The 18,000-nt window shown below is 43.5% G+C and overlaps 1 protein-coding gene across 12 annotated transcripts in view; it reads left to right on the top strand.

Moving 5' to 3' along the window:
- The window catches only part of Agtpbp1 (ATP/GTP binding carboxypeptidase 1), a 109,244-nt gene extending 91,710 nt beyond the window's left edge, over positions 1-17,534 (top strand). For 4 of the 12 annotated variants that reach the window (XM_050144104.1, XM_050144115.1, XM_050144103.1 and 1 more), the window contains 3 exons: positions 3,378-3,554; positions 6,617-6,777; positions 16,654-17,534. In XM_050144104.1, the coding sequence (XP_050000061.1) occupies positions 3,378-3,554; positions 6,617-6,777; positions 16,654-16,831 (516 nt within the window). In that variant the 3' untranslated portion in view covers positions 16,832-17,534. The remainder of the gene's footprint in view (positions 1-3,377; positions 3,555-6,616; positions 6,778-16,653) is intronic. The other 8 variants (XM_050144107.1, XM_050144108.1, XM_050144109.1 and 5 more) reach the window with 3 other exon arrangements.
- Positions 17,535-18,000: the final 466 nt, after the last annotated feature.

Raw genomic sequence — 18,000 nt, 5'->3', positions numbered from 1 at the left:
ACCATATGGCAACTCTTGTAAAGAAAACATTTAATTGGGGTGGCTCACTTACAGTTTTAGAGGTTCAGTCCATTGTCATCATGGTGGGGAACAGTGTGGAGGCAGACATGGTGCTGGAGAGGTAGCTGAGTCTTACATCTTGCAGGCAGCAGGAAGTCAACTGAGACACTGGGCAGTATCCTGAGCATAGAAAACCTCAAATCCCACCCCCACAGTGACACACTTCCTCCAGCAAGACCATACCCACCCACTCCAACAAAGCCATACCTCTTAATATTGTCACTCCCAAGAGATTATGGGGGCCAGTTACATTCAGACCACCACAAGGTGCAATCTTATTTTCTCTGTGGATACTAGTTCTGTGAGCACAATTTATTTTACTGAATGGTACTGTTGATACGTGTATATTCTGTGCTCACGTGCACTAGGAGGGTCTTATCACTGTAGACCTTCAGTTACTTCTCTGTGCCGCCTCATTTCAATCATGTGAATCCTGACATGTTTTAGTATTCCTTTAAAACTTTGGTTGTCTGTGTTTTTTTTGTTCTTTGTGTTTTTTTTTCAGTTGTTGTTTATTTTGTCTTTATTTTCCTTGTGAATTCTAGAATATTCATTTGTAGATTAACTTTGAGATTTGAGTCAGAATAGTGTTGCATCTAAATTAAGTTTGAGAAAATTACTTAAGAGCATTTGTATTCATAAACATTGCTTGTCTATTTGATCGAATCTTATTTTCTTAATAAATTTTTTATTTATTAGTTTTATTCCCAAATACTCTGGATCTAATTGCAGTTGGGATTAAGAACTTTTCCCTCACAAATCTGCTACCCCTTGGTAGAGCATTGTTTGCCTATAAGAAAATTATTAACTCTTTCATGAGAAATTGCTATGAGTTTTATGATTCTTCCAAAAGCATTGCATATCAAAATGTATCTTCCTGCCTTTCAGTAAACGTGAAGGTGAAGTAAGACTATGTTAGACACTGAAAGTACCTGATATCAGCTTCTCAAATAACCTTTTCCCCGAAGCTACTGGGCAGTAATCTTCTAAATGGTATTTTTAAAAGGATTTATTTTATTTTATGTGTGGATGTTTTGCCTGCATGTCTGTGCACCGTATGTGTGCAGTGCCTGCAGAGGCCAGAGGGCACCAGAAGCACTGAAACTGCCATGCAGACAATTGGGAGCTGCCTTGTGGGTGCTGGGACCTGAACCCAGATCCTTTGAAAGAGCAAGTGCTCTTAACTGCTGAGCCGTGTCCGGTTCCTGGAAGGTTCTTAGGACTGAGCACTCTGAAACAGAAGGCAGCTTAAGAAAAACTAATGCAGGAGAAGCAGAGCAGGCAGCGCTGTGGAGGAGTCACAGGATCTGCAGTGTCTCAGGTGTCAGCATTCAACAGCCACAGCCCTCAGACAGGGAGGTGAAATAGGGAATACTCAACTTAGATTCTGGTAAAGGATGTTTGGAAGTGAATAGCAAGAGGCCCGAAACACTGGAAGGAACTAGCAAGAGACAGCTGGTTCCTGAGCTATTCTCCAGACATCAGCTTCCCTCTCTGTAAAATATCCAGTACTCTGGAACGGATCCTGCTGTGTGCGAGGGGACAGTGAGGCTGGAAGAGGGCGTGGGCCACCACGTGGGTACTGAGGGCCTGATGCAGGTTCTGCAAGAGCACTCCTAACCACGGCACCCTCTCTTCAGCCCACCCCACCCTCATGCCATCCCTCTTTACCTACACAGCAGCTTGATGTTTGTTGATTATCATTTTAGATCATCATATCTGGATTTATCTCCATTATTGTATCAATTACTCAAAATTCAGATTGTGCAGTTTGGGTTTATGATATTAGAGCACCCACTTGCATTTCTTGAATAGTCTCCTGTAGGCGGCCATTTGAATATTGCCAAATTCTCCATAATACAGATGAAAGCAGTTAATGCTCAGAATACCACGAGAGGTGCTGCTGTGACCCACATTCTTTTTACTGCAGCATCTTTCCTAGGGAAACCAGTGCCTGCTTTGCGTTTACATAGTGACAATTGGAAGTGAGGTTGAGGCTTTCATGTTTGCACATCACACTATCCTTTGGAAGTACTTTATCATACATCTGGCTTTTTGTAATGTTCATGTAATTACTAGTATCTTAAAAATAAGAATGCTTCATATGTATTACAAACACATTTTCTAGGGCTGGAGAGACAGCTCAAAAGTTAGAGCACTGGCTGTTTTTCAGAGGTCCTGAGTTCAATTCTCAGTAACCATATGGTGGCTCACAACCATCTGCAATGCGATCTGGTGCCCTCTTCTGGAGTACAAGCACCAGAACAGTGTATACATAATAAATAATTAAATCTTTTTTTTTTTTTTTTTATAAAAAACCCCCCACATTTTCTAATTTTTTTCTGGTGTGTAATAATTTAAAAATGATATTTGTTGCCTTTTCCCCTCTTTTGATAGTGATGTGCTGAGTACGTAGGGCCTTCTGTGTGCTTAGCAAATCCTGTGGACTCCTGAACCACATTCTCAGCCCTGCAGATTTTTAAAAGTTGCTTCATGTTTAATTTAACTGGCGAAGAGTGACTTCAAGTTTTTCTCACTGACAACAGCTGAGCCCATGTTAGTGATGGTTGGCTCTTTCTAGTGCAGAGCTCAGTGTTTCCTGCTTTTCTATCCACATGCGGGTCAGTTTAGACAGAGGCCACATTGACATGGATGAGATTGTTTCTCCAGACATAGTCATTCTTTTTGTGATTTTTTAAAGAGTTTGTTCACATGTTTACAATATTAGGTGAGCTTGATAATTTGAGTTAGAAAAAGTATTGGTACTGCTTAGATTATGATTTCATTGTTTGGGCTTTTTTTTTTAAATCTTGAGGTCATTGACATTTAGTGTTAAATCAGTTGACCTTTTCTGGGTTAATTTGTTTTAAATTTTAAGCATGTTTTTCTTTATATTTTATTTGCTTATTATTTACTTGTGCATGTCTATGTATGTGTGTCTGTGTGAAAGTTTTCACACATGCATTTGGGTGCCTGTAGGAGCCAGAAGAGAGTATTAGATGGCTGGAGCTTCAGTTACCAACGTGAGTTTTCAGTACCGAACTCAGGCCCTTCGCATGAGCAGCAAGTGCTCTTACCCTTGAAGCCATCGCTCAAGTCCCTTTCTTTATATTTTTAGCCATGTTTGTTGTAGACACTTTTAAATGTGTACTTTGTACGTTGCTTGCTGCGATAAATGTGTTTCCTCACTAGTTACCATTTGGAACAGCAGAAGGCGCTAAGTTAGCTAAGGTTGAGTGAGGGGGAGGAGCACAGGCACTTAAAAACAAAGCAGTGTTTGAATTAATAACTTCTGGGTTACAATTTGATTTTTACAGACTCTGCCTAAGATACTGAGCCACATTGCTCCAGCATTTTGCATGAGCAGCTGTAGCTTTGTTGTGGAGAAATCCAAAGAGTCCACAGCTCGGGTTGTGGTATGGCGGGAAATAGGCGTTCAGAGGAGCTACACCATGGAGAGCACTCTGTGTGGCTGCGACCAGGGGAGATACAAGGTAAAGCACCTGTAGATGCTTGTGTGTCTGTGTGCACACGTGCTCATGAGTGCAACTCCCGAGGAGGCTCTGGAGCTGAAGTTCCAGGCAGTGTAAGCTGTGCATGTGACTGCTGGGACCTGCGCCCTGGTCCTCTGCACTCGTTACCACCGAGCTGTCTCTCCCACCACGGGTGCTTAGACGTAAAGATGCTCGATGCTTCCTTTCATATACACTCTTTCCGTTTTCAAGTATTTGTTAAATGTCCATCTGCCTTACTGAGCTATGTGTGTAACATATCGTAATGGGATCTAGTGACACAGCATGACAGTTTCTGGGTCAGAGGGTCAGAATGAGGACTGCATGTATGTGGGTGTGTAAGGGTGCATGCCTGTCTATGCATCCATGCCAGAAGAAGATGTGAAACCTTCCTGTTGCCGTGGCCTTAAACACAGTTCCTCGTGTCGTGGTGACTCCCAGTCATAAAATTATTCATTGTTACTTCATAACTATTAACTTGATACTGATAATGAATTGTAATTAAATCTGTTTTTCAATGGTCTTAGGCAACCCCTGTAAAAGGGTCTCTCGGCCCCCAGGTTGAGAACGCTGCTGTTCTGTTACTGTCCACTTTGTTCTGTATCTCTCTGAAGTGTACACAAACCTTCCATTTATAGAACTAGAAATGCCCTTGGCTGGCCAGCCAATGAGTTCCTAGAATCTACCAGTTCCTCTTACCTCTCTGGACACACACAGCTGTGCATAGGATTTGAACTCAAGTCGTTGTGCTTGAAGATAAGTCAGGTTTAACCACTGAACCATCTTCCTGACCCTGCTTTTTGTTGCTTTTAATTTCTTTAAACTAGATCACTTGCTTAGGAATCTTTAAGAATTTTAATTATTCAACTCTTCTCAGATCCGTAATTTTGAGGAAAGTACATTGGTACATTGGATCACACATTTATTTAGTAATTTATAAAAAGCTATACAAGTAACACTCTATTATAAAAAATTCCTGCCAATTTAGTAGTTTAAATATTTTTATGAATTTAAAATAAGTATATTAGTAACTAGTTATATTTAGATTTGGGTGTGTGACCTTTTTGTGTGTGTACATACATGGCTGTGTGTGTAAGAGAGAGAGAGAAAGAGAGACAGACAGACAGACAGACAGACAGACAGACAGACAGAGACAGAGACAGACGGAGGCCAGAGGACAATCTGTAGGAGTTAGTTTTCTTCTCTTACCAAGTGGGTCTCAGGAAGAACTTAGGTAGTCAGGCTTGGTAGCAAATGCCTTTACTGGATGAGCCATCCCATCAGACCCATTTGTTTTTTTAATGTATAAATATGTAAGCTTTTAAAAAACAAATTAAATACCCTATGGAGGGAAATGCTTCTTCCTCTGCAGTCTTACATGTTTGCTGTGCGGGTCAGGAGGACAGGTCGTTCCTGGGTAAATTGCCTGCTGTGCCTGCTGTGCTTCTTTGCACATGCAGTGGACTCCTGCAGGCCGACGACTGACTGCAGCCAGCTGCAGTCCATCCTTGCTGGGCTGCACTCTCCTCCACACCCACAGCTCTCAATAGCCTGAAGCCTTCAGTTGTTTTGGTTCATTTTGTATCTGGAAAATAAATGATAAGCTCTACAGTTTGCAGTCAGTGTTTGTGGTTTTCTATGACACAACACTTGATAGCCGTGTATTTGGGGAGCAGGTAAAGAAGGTGATGGGGATCGTGTGTAATTTATTTGGGGAGCAGGTAAAGAAGGTGATGGGAGTCATGTGTAATTTTCTTTTTGATGGAGCAGAAAAATTAAAACAAGCACTCTCACTTGACGTGAAACATAGAAATGATTTACTACTTTTGTTGAATTCATTCTCTTTTGTTTAGGTACTTACTTTCATTTCTTTTTACCAACTTAGACCCTGTCTGAGTATCTCTAAGGCAGTGTTGAGAAGTGTATAATGCTTCGACTTCAGTACAAGTGTCAGCACTGGCAGTCAGAGCCACGGCTCACACGTGTGTGAAAGGGCCGAGCAGACGCCGTAATAGTCTGCTCAGTCTTCTCTCAGTTTCCTGAGACCAGACAAGCAGTTTCTGAGGAAAAGCCACGAATAAAGGACAGTCAATTTGTAATACCCCCAACAGCCAAGAGGAGGCCTGGTCTATGCAGTGCTGGGCCAGGCCAGGCTTGAGTCATCTCCACAGCAGCTCGAGGACCAGGCCTGCCCCAAATAGAAACTGTAGCCCTGACTAACCCCTGACTAGCCCTAGCCAATTGAAATATACTAATATGATTTTTACACGATTAAGCCAATCATACCTAAAATGACCTACCTTCCTTAGATACTTCCCTCAGTAAGGCTGAAAAGAAGCCCCCCCCCCCATGTCCTTCTCGAGGTCACAGTCATCTTTCCAGCCCCAGCATGCTGGGGTAATAATAATAATAGTCGTCCTTGTCCTCGTCATCATCATCATCACTCTGCCTTTGCGTTAGATGTGGTCTCTTGGTGGTCTTTGGAGGTCCAGACTCAGTACAACGTTAGGAAGACGTCAGCATTGACAGTCAGAACCACGGCTCACAAGAAGTGTCAGGAAGACTTTGTTTCGCACATGAACAAGAGTAATGTTAGTCAGAAAATTCTCCGCTCATGTATTCTGTTCCCTCAGATTGTTGATAATGTGATTTGCATTCTGGGTAGTGGCAGTATGTGTTTTTTTGCAGAGTTCAGGTTAGTCCCGCAGAAGCCAGCGCTGAGTCCAGATTTCAGGATATTCTTTTAGAGCTGTGGGGTTGTTGGGGGTAGGCAGGGGAAGGAAGATAAAACTTTGGGGTGCATGGCAAGACCCTGTCTCTAAAACAACCCCAGAGAGCCACAGTAAGATGCCATGCTGTAGGGCAGTTTGCTGTGTTTCCTAGAACACTGCATGCCCCCCATGTCACAGAGCAGTTCTTCCGCAGCGGTGGTTCAGCTTTGTTAGCGCATCAATGTTCTTTGGATGTGACTTCAATGACTTCAGTGAGCTGCAGCCGAAGGAGACCAAAGGTTCTGAGAATCTGTGTGTTTACTTTATTTCTAGGGTTTACAGATTGGAACTCGAGAATTGGAAGAAATGGGAGCGAAATTTTGTGTTGGTTTAATGCGTTTGAAAAGACTGACTTCTTCATTGGAATATAATCTGCCCTCCCAAATGCTTGACTTTGAAAATGACTTGATGGAATCCACCTGTAAAGTGACGAGGTAGGACACTCTTCTTTTTCCCGTGTGCTGTCTGCTAGTAAGACCTCGCAGGGACAGTCAGTGGGCGAGCGTGACAACCACAATAGCCAAGAACACGTGTACAGTTAACAGGATTAGGTCATGTGTCTAATACTTGCTTCTAGCTGTAGTGGTTGATTTATTTATTAATGTTTGAGTAATGCTGCCATGAAAGAGCCTTCTGCATTGAGTTTTGCTTTTATAACTGCAGTACTCATTTTGAACCTGAAAACAAGGAACAGAGAAATACGGCATTTAGATAATATCTAACTTAAGAAGACTTGGAGTCATGTTTTATATTTCAAAAGAGATTTTATTTTATTAATGTATACGTACTTGAGATGGCCGTCCAGTAACCTGATTTTATGTTGAAAACAGCTGAATTTAGCACACATTTGACAATTTATTTCTGTCAAATGGTTTTAAAAATAATATTCACTTTTAAAATTCATTGTGTATGACATTTGAACCATTTGTAAGCATAGAGTTCAGTGCTAAAGTTGTTAGTCATAGTGTAGCCTTCTCTTTTGTGGTATGCGTGTATGGTAAGAATGGTCCCATTCTCTAGCACCGTGATGACTTGTGTTACTGGGTACCGGTTTCCCATTGTGTTAATCCATCAGTGCACTGTTAGGTGAATCAGCACAGCAGCCTCGAGTGTAGTGAGACAGGAACCGGGCTCTTTGTGGACGTGGTCATTAGACGGTGATCTCTGGCAGCCACTGTTCTTTAACATACTGCCCGACCCCAGTGCAAGCAGATGCAGAGTTCACCATGACTCAGTGGGTAGAGCATTTGCCATGCAAGCCAGATGACCTGAGTTCAGGTCCAGAACCCATATAAGGCGGGAGCAGAGCCGTGACTCCTCAGTTCTCCTCTGATGTCCATACATGCATGCCCACATGCGGTGCCAATACAAAATGTGGAGGGTGGTCAGCTTTCCCTGAAGTCAGACACTGACTTGGAGTCACAGTGTTACCATGGCCCATGGAAGGAGGATGCTCGCCTCCAATAGTCCAGAGGACCAGCTTTGTTTATTAGTGATCTACACAGATGATCACCATTTGTGCCTTCCTCTCAACACACTCATTCATGCAAAAAGAAGAAATGTATATTTGAAAAGTCTGTTCAGAAGAATTATACTGCTAACTACTGCCATATATTTAACATTTCAAATTATTTATCAGTATAACTGTTTCCTTTTGTAAGTGTGTTTGTTTACTTCTGTATCATGGGGAGTCCACCCTGTATCAGACTCTCTTGAGAGGGTGTAGAACAAGAACAGGTTGAGCATTTCTGATTCTCACCACTATATAAACATCTGTATATCTACTATAAAAATATCCAGCAATCTTCAGTTAAGATGGGGTGTTTTCTCTGACAGTCTGCAGCTGAGATGCAGTGATTTTGTGTGTGTTTTCACCCTTTTTCTGCCCTTAAGAACTCAGCTACCTCTTTCCCTGCCTATCATTCTTAGTCTGTCTCAGATTAGTTTTCCCCTAACTTCTGATTTTTTTCCCTTAACTTTTATACCTTAAGGCTTCCGTAGTTTTCAGGTTCTCAGTCTGAATTTTCCTCCATCTCTTAATGTACCTAGGCCATTCATCTTAGGCAAGCGTACTGCAGATGCTTGGTTCTCCTGTGGCATCCTGGTCTGCTGTGTAGCTTTGCTTTCTCCCATTGCTCAGAACCTTCCCTCTGGTCACCTGTTAAGATGGATTGCTGAAGTTTCCCATTGCAAATGTAGTTTTTCCCTGTTAGGAATTAGAAAGTTTTTTTTTTTTTGGGATTACTTTACAGCTATGCCTGTGTCCTCTTTCTCATCAAACTTTTAGTTTACTCATTTTTAGATGTGTGTGTGTGTGTGTGTGTGTGTGTGTGCATGTGCACGGTGGATTTATAATTTACAGTTTAATTCACTCTAACTACAACTACCGTTAGTTCATCTTGGTGCTCAGAATGGCCCTGTTCCCTTCCCAGCACTTTTGTATGTTTATGCATGTCCACCATGTTCGCTGGTCCATTCCCCTCTGGAGCAGCAGGACCTCAGGCCCATCTTGTGCATAGTTTTTCCTAAGGTTGGAAATAGCCATTGTTTCTAGCCTGTCCTGATGATCTGTGGGTTAAAGTAGTATTTATATCAATGTGTAGTGATAGTTTTATTTATTGCTTCTTTGCCAGCACTGTTCTTAAGTTCTCTTAGGCAAAACTCTGTATTCAAATAATTACACCCACGGGTATCCATATGTACATGTGTGCTTACACAAGCAACACCTTTACATCTAATCGTACAACATAGACTTAACCTTGTTTTAAAATTTCTAGCTCACTTCAGTGACAGTGAGAATCGGCATTCCCATCCTTACTTCTGACCTGTGCTAATTTGATCTCCCTTGCTCTACCTTCCTTTCCTTTCTGAGATTTCTTGGGAAAATATGTCTTGTGCTGTCCTTGCCTGGCAGTGTTGCTGTTCCCTGACTGATCATGCTGTACTGATGAGCCCTTAGGTTTAAGTGTTAGCTGCAATTTCTGGTGGAAAGTGTTGCAGCTACCTTGTGGCGAGGGTAGAAGACACAGAAGGAATTATTTGAGGGAGCTGCTGGGTGCTGGAAGGATCATTACATTTCTGAGGTGACTACTGTAAGAATATGCAGAAAAATCCATGAAAACCCTGCACTGGGGAGTTTCTCTGTTGATGAAGTGCTTTCCGTGCAAGCATGAGCCCTAACTTCAGATCCGCAGCTCGAGCGCACAGCGTGTGCACGCCATCCCAGCGGGGGCCATCCAGCCCAGCTGTCAGTGAGTTTGTGTCGCTGTCTCAAAATCTAAGGTGGAGACCAGTTGGGGAAGACTTGTGACATACACCTGCATGCCTGTTTGCACACATACACATCACATACACATGTACACACACTTGCACACTTGTATGCTTTATTGTGTACCTGGAATGGGACTGATTGGACTGATTGTTGCCTGGAACCTTTTCCTAAATTGCACCGTGTTTTAAATACGCTGACAATGAACTTCCTGGCCTTAGACTCCCTGAAGTCTGATCCAGGCTGACAAATCAAAATCAGTCTGTACCAGATTTTCATCATTCTTCTTCCTTTTTTTTTTTTTTGTTATTTTGTTTTTTTGTTTTTAGAGTCAGGGTTTCTTTGTGTAACAATTCTAGCTATCCTGAAACTAGCTCTTGTAGACCAGGCTGGCCTTGAACTCACAGAGATCAGCCTTCCTCTGGCTTCTGAGTGCTGTGATTAAAGGCGTGCGCCACCACCCAGCCAGGTTTTCATTCTTACTCTGTTTGCTTCTCTAGACGACACCTGCAGGAACTCCTCGTGGAGTTATTTGGACATGTTGCTAAGTTTTAGACTAGGGCTTGGCTGAGAATAGGCAAGGTTTGGTAAAGAAATAACAGCTAAACTTAAACCAACAAAATTAGCAATTTTAAATACACTAATCTGGGTCCAGTGGATCTTAGTGCTAGAAACACAAAAGAAAAAGTATCAAAAAAAATGTTTTCTGTGTAATGATGATTGTGGCTTTTACACAGAGGAAGTGGTCGTTGTATGTTTTAAAGCATCTAACAGTCACTGACACTTCCAGGACATGCTTGACTGTGCTGTAATGAGAGGTATTCAGGAGCGGGCTTCTCTGTTTTGCAGCTGTGTTTATATGAAGACCCAGCCTTAGGAAATGGAATTGTTTCTAATGCACTGGCTGCTCAGTGCCTTATTTATGTTCAGGTTGTGCCATAGGCGCATGACAGGTTGAGCTGTGCCATCTTAGTGGCCATGAAATGTCTAGTTAGCCTCTCCATGGAAGTGTTCTTTCTGCTTGGCACAGCCACCCCACCCTGCACCAGCAGTGCAGACATACCTTGGCTAGTCCGAGTCTCAGCTCTTCTGTGTTCTTGTTTAGGATGTGAATGTGTGTACAGAATATAGCTGTGTACTTGTTCTGTTGTCTTCATGTAATGGTATATTCATTCTGTTTCCATTTAGTGAATTACTGATAAAATTAAAGAGTTTTAATTTTTTTTTACATCTGGTGTTCTATTTTATTTAATTTTTTTAACCTTATCTTGGGGATGATTTTGTTATTCACTTTTGTCTCTGCATAAGCCTGTTCTATTTTCTTCTGTTATTCTTTCATTGGTACCCTAGAGGTTTATCAGTGCAGAATGGACCCTTAATTTACTAGTGCACAGTATAAACTGCTGTGTCTGCTTCCTCAGACAATGAGTGCTGAGACCTTAGGACACATTTATTTTATCATCTTCCCACTTTTTATACTATTGTTATGTATTTAATTGAACTGTTTATACTTTAAGTCATATTATGCATATAACTGCTTTGGCCAGCCATTATTCATTAAGATTTACTTTTTAGCTCTTCTTTGGTTCCCACCCCACTGGTGGTCTCTTTCTGTTACCCAGGCTGGACTCCTCTGCATCTGCTCCAGGTTAGGGTCATGTAGTGTGCTCTTAAACTGGTGTGTGTGTGTGTGTGTGTGTGTGTATGCATGCATATCTGTATTGTCTATGTGTCTATGTGTACATTTGTTTGTGTCTGTATCTCTGTGTGTATATCTGTTTATATGTGTGTTTGTGTGTATGTGTCTCTGTGTGTCTGTTTGTGTGTCTATGTGTATATGTCTGTGTCTGTCTCTCTGTGTGTTTGTGTATGTGTGTCTATATGTGTGTCTGTGTATTTATCTTTTTATGTGTCTGTCTCTGTATGTATTTGTTTATGTGTCAGTGTGCATGTATGTATCTGTTTTTGTGTGTGTCTGAGTCTCTGTGTATGTTTGTGTGTCTGTGTGTGTATGTCTATATGTGTATGTCTGCTGGGAATAGATTATTTCAGTTACTACATTTTCTCATTTTTCCCTTTTATTGGGATCACAGTTATTTTAGAGCTCCCATGTGATAGCACACTAGAGCTGTTTCTGTTGGGGTTTTCTCTAGTTGTGTTTCTGTTGGGGTTTTCTCTAGTTGTGTTTCTGTTGGGGTTTTCTCTAGTTATGTTTCTTGGCATGTCTGGCAGTTTACCAAATGCCAGCGGGGTGTCATGTAAAGATCAGAGGATTCCTCTGTCCTCAGCTGAGCTTCAAGGAGTAGGGTTTGGTTCCCCAACCCAGTGCGCTACTGAGCTGGCTTGAGGTAATGTCAAACAAAAATGTGGATGTGTGAAATTTAGTTGACTCCTGGTTCAGTCCCCCTGGCTTTCCAAGTGGCAGCCTCTAGGGGCACAGTGGAGGCCCAGGCCCTCCTCTCCTGTGGCTCTGTCTGTCTGCATTTGCTCCTGTGCAGTGGAGGCCCAGGCCCTCCTCTCCTGTGGCTCTGTCTGTCTGCATTTGCTCCTGTGCTGCTTAGCTTCTTGTGCTGTGCTGTCACTTAACAGTTTGTCAAATGCCTCTGGGAAACTGGAATGTTGGGGTCACCTCTCTGCAACTCCCTTTTTTCAGGGATCCTGACAGCTCTGCGCTCCGGCTTTCCCCCGCAGTCCCTTGAAATGGCTGGCGCTCTGATGACACCCTGCCCTGGGCCGCTGCCTCCTTTGCCCTGCTTCCCACTGGACTTTGCCCCGCACTTTCCCTTGCCGACTTTGCTCCGTATCCTTTCGCTGCAATAAGCCATGAGTGTGGACCCCGTTGTGTGCTCTCTTCCTCTCAACCTGCTGCTCCATTCTGAGTTTCTTCCTTGCTTGGTTGTCACAGAGATGCTAGAGTTTTTGCTGAGAACAACTGGAGCTAGATCATACTGTCCAGCAGTAGCTCAGCACTGCCAGTGTCGTCACGGGCTGGTTCCTGCAGATGGTCTCCTCTGAACTCCACCGTCTTCATTGTAGCTGATACTCTCTGTGTACAAGATGGTGCCATCGGTGTGACTCTGTGCATGATGGGTGACTGACCGTCTGGCTCCCTCCTCTGAGGACTGTCTTTTGGCTCATAGCTGGAGCTTGGTGGTGTCTCCCTCATTCCTTCTATTCCTCCCTTCCCTTCTCTCTTTTTCTTTCTTCCTTTCTCTTTTTCCAAATAGATGTCCTTTGGGTAGCCATCTTGTCCAGTAGCTCAGCTGACCTCTGTGTGTGCTAGCACATGCTTGTAAGTATGTCATAGTCATTTCAGAGTGACACGCATACATATATTTCCTATGAAAAGGAAGGTGGTTGTGACTGTGTTAGGTAATGTATGTAAAGGTTCTTCTTAAGTTGTAAAGTACACAGCACATATACCAGAGTTCAGCAGATGAAAATTAATTGGTGCGATTGGCCTTGTGTTCTAAATCTTTCCCACTGAAGTAAAATAGTGGGGGGCGAGGGGGGGCAGGAGCATGGATGACCGTGTCAGCCGCCTTGCTCCTCACTGAAAGGGTTGAGGTGGAGGGTCGGGGAGATCAAGTGGAAGAGTGGAATGCCATGCCAGGTAGACAGACAACAGCACAGTGCTTTAGTCTGGAACTAATTCCCAGAGACAGTCAGTACAGTGGGGGCTCTGCAGAAGATAAGGGCCTCACAGTGGAAGTGGTTTCACAACACAAGCCTGCAGCTAGGCTGATTCCCAGGTAGGAACTAGCAGATGGGGTGGGGAGCAGGAAGAGGAGCCACCAGTAAATAACCCTCCGGTGTAAACTCACTTGAGCCTGGTAGGGAGAGAGAATGGCCGCGTTTGAGTAAGGTGCCTGTTGGTGCCTGGAGGGGAAGGGCTGCTGTAGGTCGGATCCTGACATCACATTCTTACGTTCATAAAGTATACAACAAACCTTTATTGAAGCACCTGAAAAGTGCTTCTAGACCTTTATAGTGGCACAGGAAGTGGGTGAGTCATAGTTCCTGACCTTTGGCTTAGTATTGAGAAAACAGGCATGGGAACAGGCAGCTTCAGCTGTGTATGATGGTCAGATGGAATGTCTGTATAGGGAACTCATGCCAAGGCATTTAAGAGAACTGAGAATGAAGTCAAGCTGTACTTTGAAAAGAAACATGAGCCATTGGGAGAAGAAAGTGGGGCCGTACATCCTGTGCAGAGAAAACAGGTATGACCAAAGTGTGTCAAAGATCACGTAGGGCTTGGTATTGTCTGGAGATTAAGGCTAGCTTCCTTCTGGAGAATTGTGAGTTGTGTGACTTCCTGAGTGTATAGATTTGAGAATACAGAGGAGGAATAGATTTAGTGGGGAAACAATGAGTTTTCAGCATGCAGTGTCTGTGGTGTAGGTGAGACAGCTGTGTAACGTCTCTAGAACTCCATGCAGGTACAAGAGGGCTAGGTGAAGTCAGCTTACATGTTTGCTCTTAGAACGTAAGAGAATGTATGAATGGAGAGCTGGGAACCAAGAGCATCTTTATCAGACCGCATGCTCTGTAGGGCAGCAACAGAGAGGAGAGAGAGCAAACCAGAGTGGAAGAGTCAGAATTCTCTCCACAGTGAGTGCAGCCGAGCCGCTGGTGGAATTGGATTGTGAGGGCTGTGCATATGCAGTGTGGAGAAGTGCATGCCTTCCCTTCCTCTCCTTCCAGAAGCCTGGCTCATAGACACGTCTGCTCTGCTCTCTCTCCTCTCTGATCCCTGCCCGCCTTCCTGGCCGACTCCCGTGTCTCCTCTCCCAGCAGTGGTGACCGTGTTGCAGGGCCAGTGCTGCTGTGAGCCTAGGAGCAGAGCGTTCTGAGAATCTGGAGAGACAAGGGTCTGAGTGACCATGGTGGGTACAGTGTGGACTAAGAGGAGGGCTTTGTTTCCTACTCTTTCTATTCTCCTTACCAGAACAGGTGGCACCATGAGCAGGGTGCTTGGTGAACGAAGCAGGTGTGGTTTGTTCATGCCAAACTGACGAGTAAACCATGACTTGCCACGAGGGACACAGCCTCTGGTACAGCCCTGCCCATCTCTTGCTGCACTCCCCTGGAGCTTGCTCTCTTGGTCTGAGGCTCCCAAGTCTTTGCTGTCCTTACTCTGGCACCTCTCTTGTTCTGTCTTCTCATTAGTGTGCAGTTTTAGGAGACGGTCTTCAGACCCTTTTCTGATTTCCTGTTAATGAACTTTGTATCCACTTTTACACACACAATCAATCCTTATTTTGACTCTGCTCCTTGTAACTGACCTGGTTCCAGCCTCTGCTCTCCCAGTGGCCTTTGAGCTACATCTGCTGGCTCAGGGTCTCTTCAGTGCTGCTCCTAACGTGTGGGGTCTGCTCACTCTTGCCAAGCACTGTCTCTGCCTCCGTGCCTCACCTGCCTGGAGCTGCCCTGTCCCCTACCCTCTAGCAGCCTCTCTGCTGGGCCTGCCGTGTTCCTCTCTGGCTGTCAGTCCACAGCCAGGACTAAGCAAATATATGCCAGGAGTTTGCTTGTTCTCTTCATTTGTTCCCGTCTCAGCCTTGTAAGACTCACCTACAACTTTAGGAGTGTCTGAAACACTGAGGTCAAAGGTGAACCAATTATTATATTTCAAAAGCAAGAGAGATAGTAACAACCATGCCAAAAAACCGAATCTTTTTTACAGTCTTTCTGCCCATGAAGTACTACCTATGGAATTTTTAACTATATGTTTAAATTTCATAGTAAGTTGTCCTTGTAAATGTTGGGTCTATTAAGTCTTGTTCATTTTCCAAGCCAGTCAACATCTTTATCTGGACTGTGGTATGCTGTGTAAGCTATGAACTTTTTTCTTGTTTGTTTGTTTGTTTCAAGACAAGGTTTCTTTCTGTAGTCCTGGCCATCCTGAAATTTGCTCTGAAGACTAGTCTGGAACTCAGAGAGCCATCTGCCTCTGCCTCCCAAGTGCTGGGATTGAAGGTGTGCTCCATAACCACTGGGCAAGAAAGCTCTGAACTTGTAAGAGAAAACTCGTTATGTGTCAGAGTAAGATGGCTTGCAGTCCCTTCCCCACTCCCAACACAGACACACAGAGATATGTGTGTGCGTGTGTGCACACACACACTCCACACTTTCCTCTGCACTAGCGGAAGAAGTGCTTTTTCAGACAGAATTGACTTTTTCCGTCACAATTGCAACTATAGGATCCCCTTGCCTTCTGCTCCAGCGTGCTGGCCTGGAGTTTTGTGCTCAGCTGTGCATCCTCTCATCTCCAGGGTCGACTGACCCCACACTTCTTATTTTAACAGACTGTTTTCTCTTTTGTCTAGTTGTATAGCTTTTGGTTGTTTCACCTATCAGAAATAGTTGTTTGGAAGTGGCCTTTAAGCAAACATACATATGAAATTTGTGTTCATTTGGACACAACTGCGGGGTGTGTAGATTGTGTGTAATTCCCACCACTGGGAAGCAGTCATGGGAGAGCTGTTCTCATCCCTCACACACTACCTGAAGAAATACGCACAGACATCTTATTCTCTACCCAGTGGGAAGTAGTCAGTCTGTGTGTTGAGTAGTCACATTGTGGGGATGTGGCTGTGACCATTTCACAGCAGTGAGTCACTGTAGACATCGATGGTTCTAACTCATTCTCCCAGGAGGCAGTTAGGTGCCGCAGTTTCTCATGCAGCCTGTTGGAACTCCCTGTTGCCTGATTTGCAGGGATTAAAATAGGATTTTAAGATAAATCTCCAAAATGTGTGTGTTGATGAAATTCTTGAACTAATAACCCTTGAGTGAATCCTCTTCCCTTGTGCCTATGATGTGCTGTGTATGGACCCTTCAGTGTCACTAAAGACGGCCATGTCACCCCACTGCTGGGGCAGGTGGCTTTCAGCTGTTATAAACACCTTGTTCATTTGTATGAAGTCTCCAGTTAATCCGTGCTGCTTGTATTACTGAGGTCCAGGTTGATGCCTGTGAGTGGTGTGTCGAAGTCTGGGTCTCACGAAGCCTTGTGTGTTCTGTGCTTTGGCTGCAGCCCTACCACTTATGTTTTGGATGAAGATGAACCTCGATTCCTTGAAGAAGTTGATTACAGTGCAGAAAGCAATGACGAGTTAGAGGTTGAATTAGCGGAAAACACAGGTGATTATGAGCCTTCTGCCCAAGAAGAAGCCCTTTCCGACTCCGAGGTATCAAGAGCTCACATGTCTTGAACTTTCTGCCATCTTTGTTAATTGCCAAGAAGAAATGAAATGTCTTGGTTTTCATTACACGGGAAATTTGAGAGGGACAAGCTTTTAGACAGCTGACTCAAAGAAGACAAAAAGGAACTTGGGCCTGTTTGGTTTCAAGAGAATAAATATATTATTAATTAATGATATAATTGGCATTTGTTTTATTTTAGATATTCAATGTACTTTATATAGCATTGAATTATCAAATGATAGATTTACTTTAAAAAAGAACCCAAATATCATTGCATGAATTTTTATCTCCTGTGGCACCTGCATCAAGTAGATAAATTTGAAGTGTGTCCAAGTACAAAGTCTAAATGATAGTGTTGAAAGCTAATATCCCTGTAGTGGGTTTCTCCAGAGATGCTTGTGTGGAGGTGGGTAGCTCCTGAAGATAAGACTGCTCTTCAGAATCATGTGAACTGTGGACCGTGGCCTTGAAACCGTCCGTTAAATAAAAACCATATTAAATACCTTGTTTATTTTGTCATCTTTTTAGCCAGCTCAGGTTCTTAGTTTGAAGAACTTGTAAAAATCCTGTGTCTGACACTTGATGAGAGCTTCCCTAAACAACCTAGCTTCCCAGGCTTGAAAATGATGCTGTGGGTGCCCGTGCCTCCCACTGAGCTGCACCCTTGTTGGCTGTGTTGTATGGATGTCCTGCAAGACCCTCACTGCAGTCCCGTGCATGAGCTGAGCTGAGCTGTGTGCCTGGACTTGTGAGGTTTCTTCAGAGCATGCCAGTAGTATCAGGAGCCCTAAGTGACCCCCGTCAATTTGAATTGTTCTTGCAGTGACATTTTGCTGAGGGTTGGCCATCCTGTGGCAAGGGTAACCATCATTACCAAATAAAACAAACTCAGTGACTAGATACTTGCTTTATGTGCTGAATTTTGCTTTTGTAAATGAAACTCCTCTATGGCTCATGTGCTTAGGTGCCACTGTGTGTCTGTCTCCTGGGTTACTCCTAGGTTAGAGCCATTTTTAAACCTTTTAAAATGGAAAATAAATGACTAAAATATACTTTGGATATATGCATTTTCCCAAATCAGTGCTTTTTTATCATCTTATTTAAGATAAATATAGGTTCTCTTTGGTGTCTTGGGAGCCATGTTAAAAACATAGCAGAGCTGCTGTGAAGTGAGGCT

Source organism: Alexandromys fortis, unplaced genomic scaffold (genome assembly GCF_014885135.2).
Source record: "Alexandromys fortis isolate MF-2015 unplaced genomic scaffold, M_Fortis_MF-2015_v1.1 scaffold_1, whole genome shotgun sequence".
NCBI lineage: Eukaryota > Metazoa > Chordata > Mammalia > Rodentia > Cricetidae > Alexandromys > Alexandromys fortis.
Note: the sequence above shows the minus strand (reverse complement) of the source record. Positions and strands in the feature narration are given on the sequence as shown.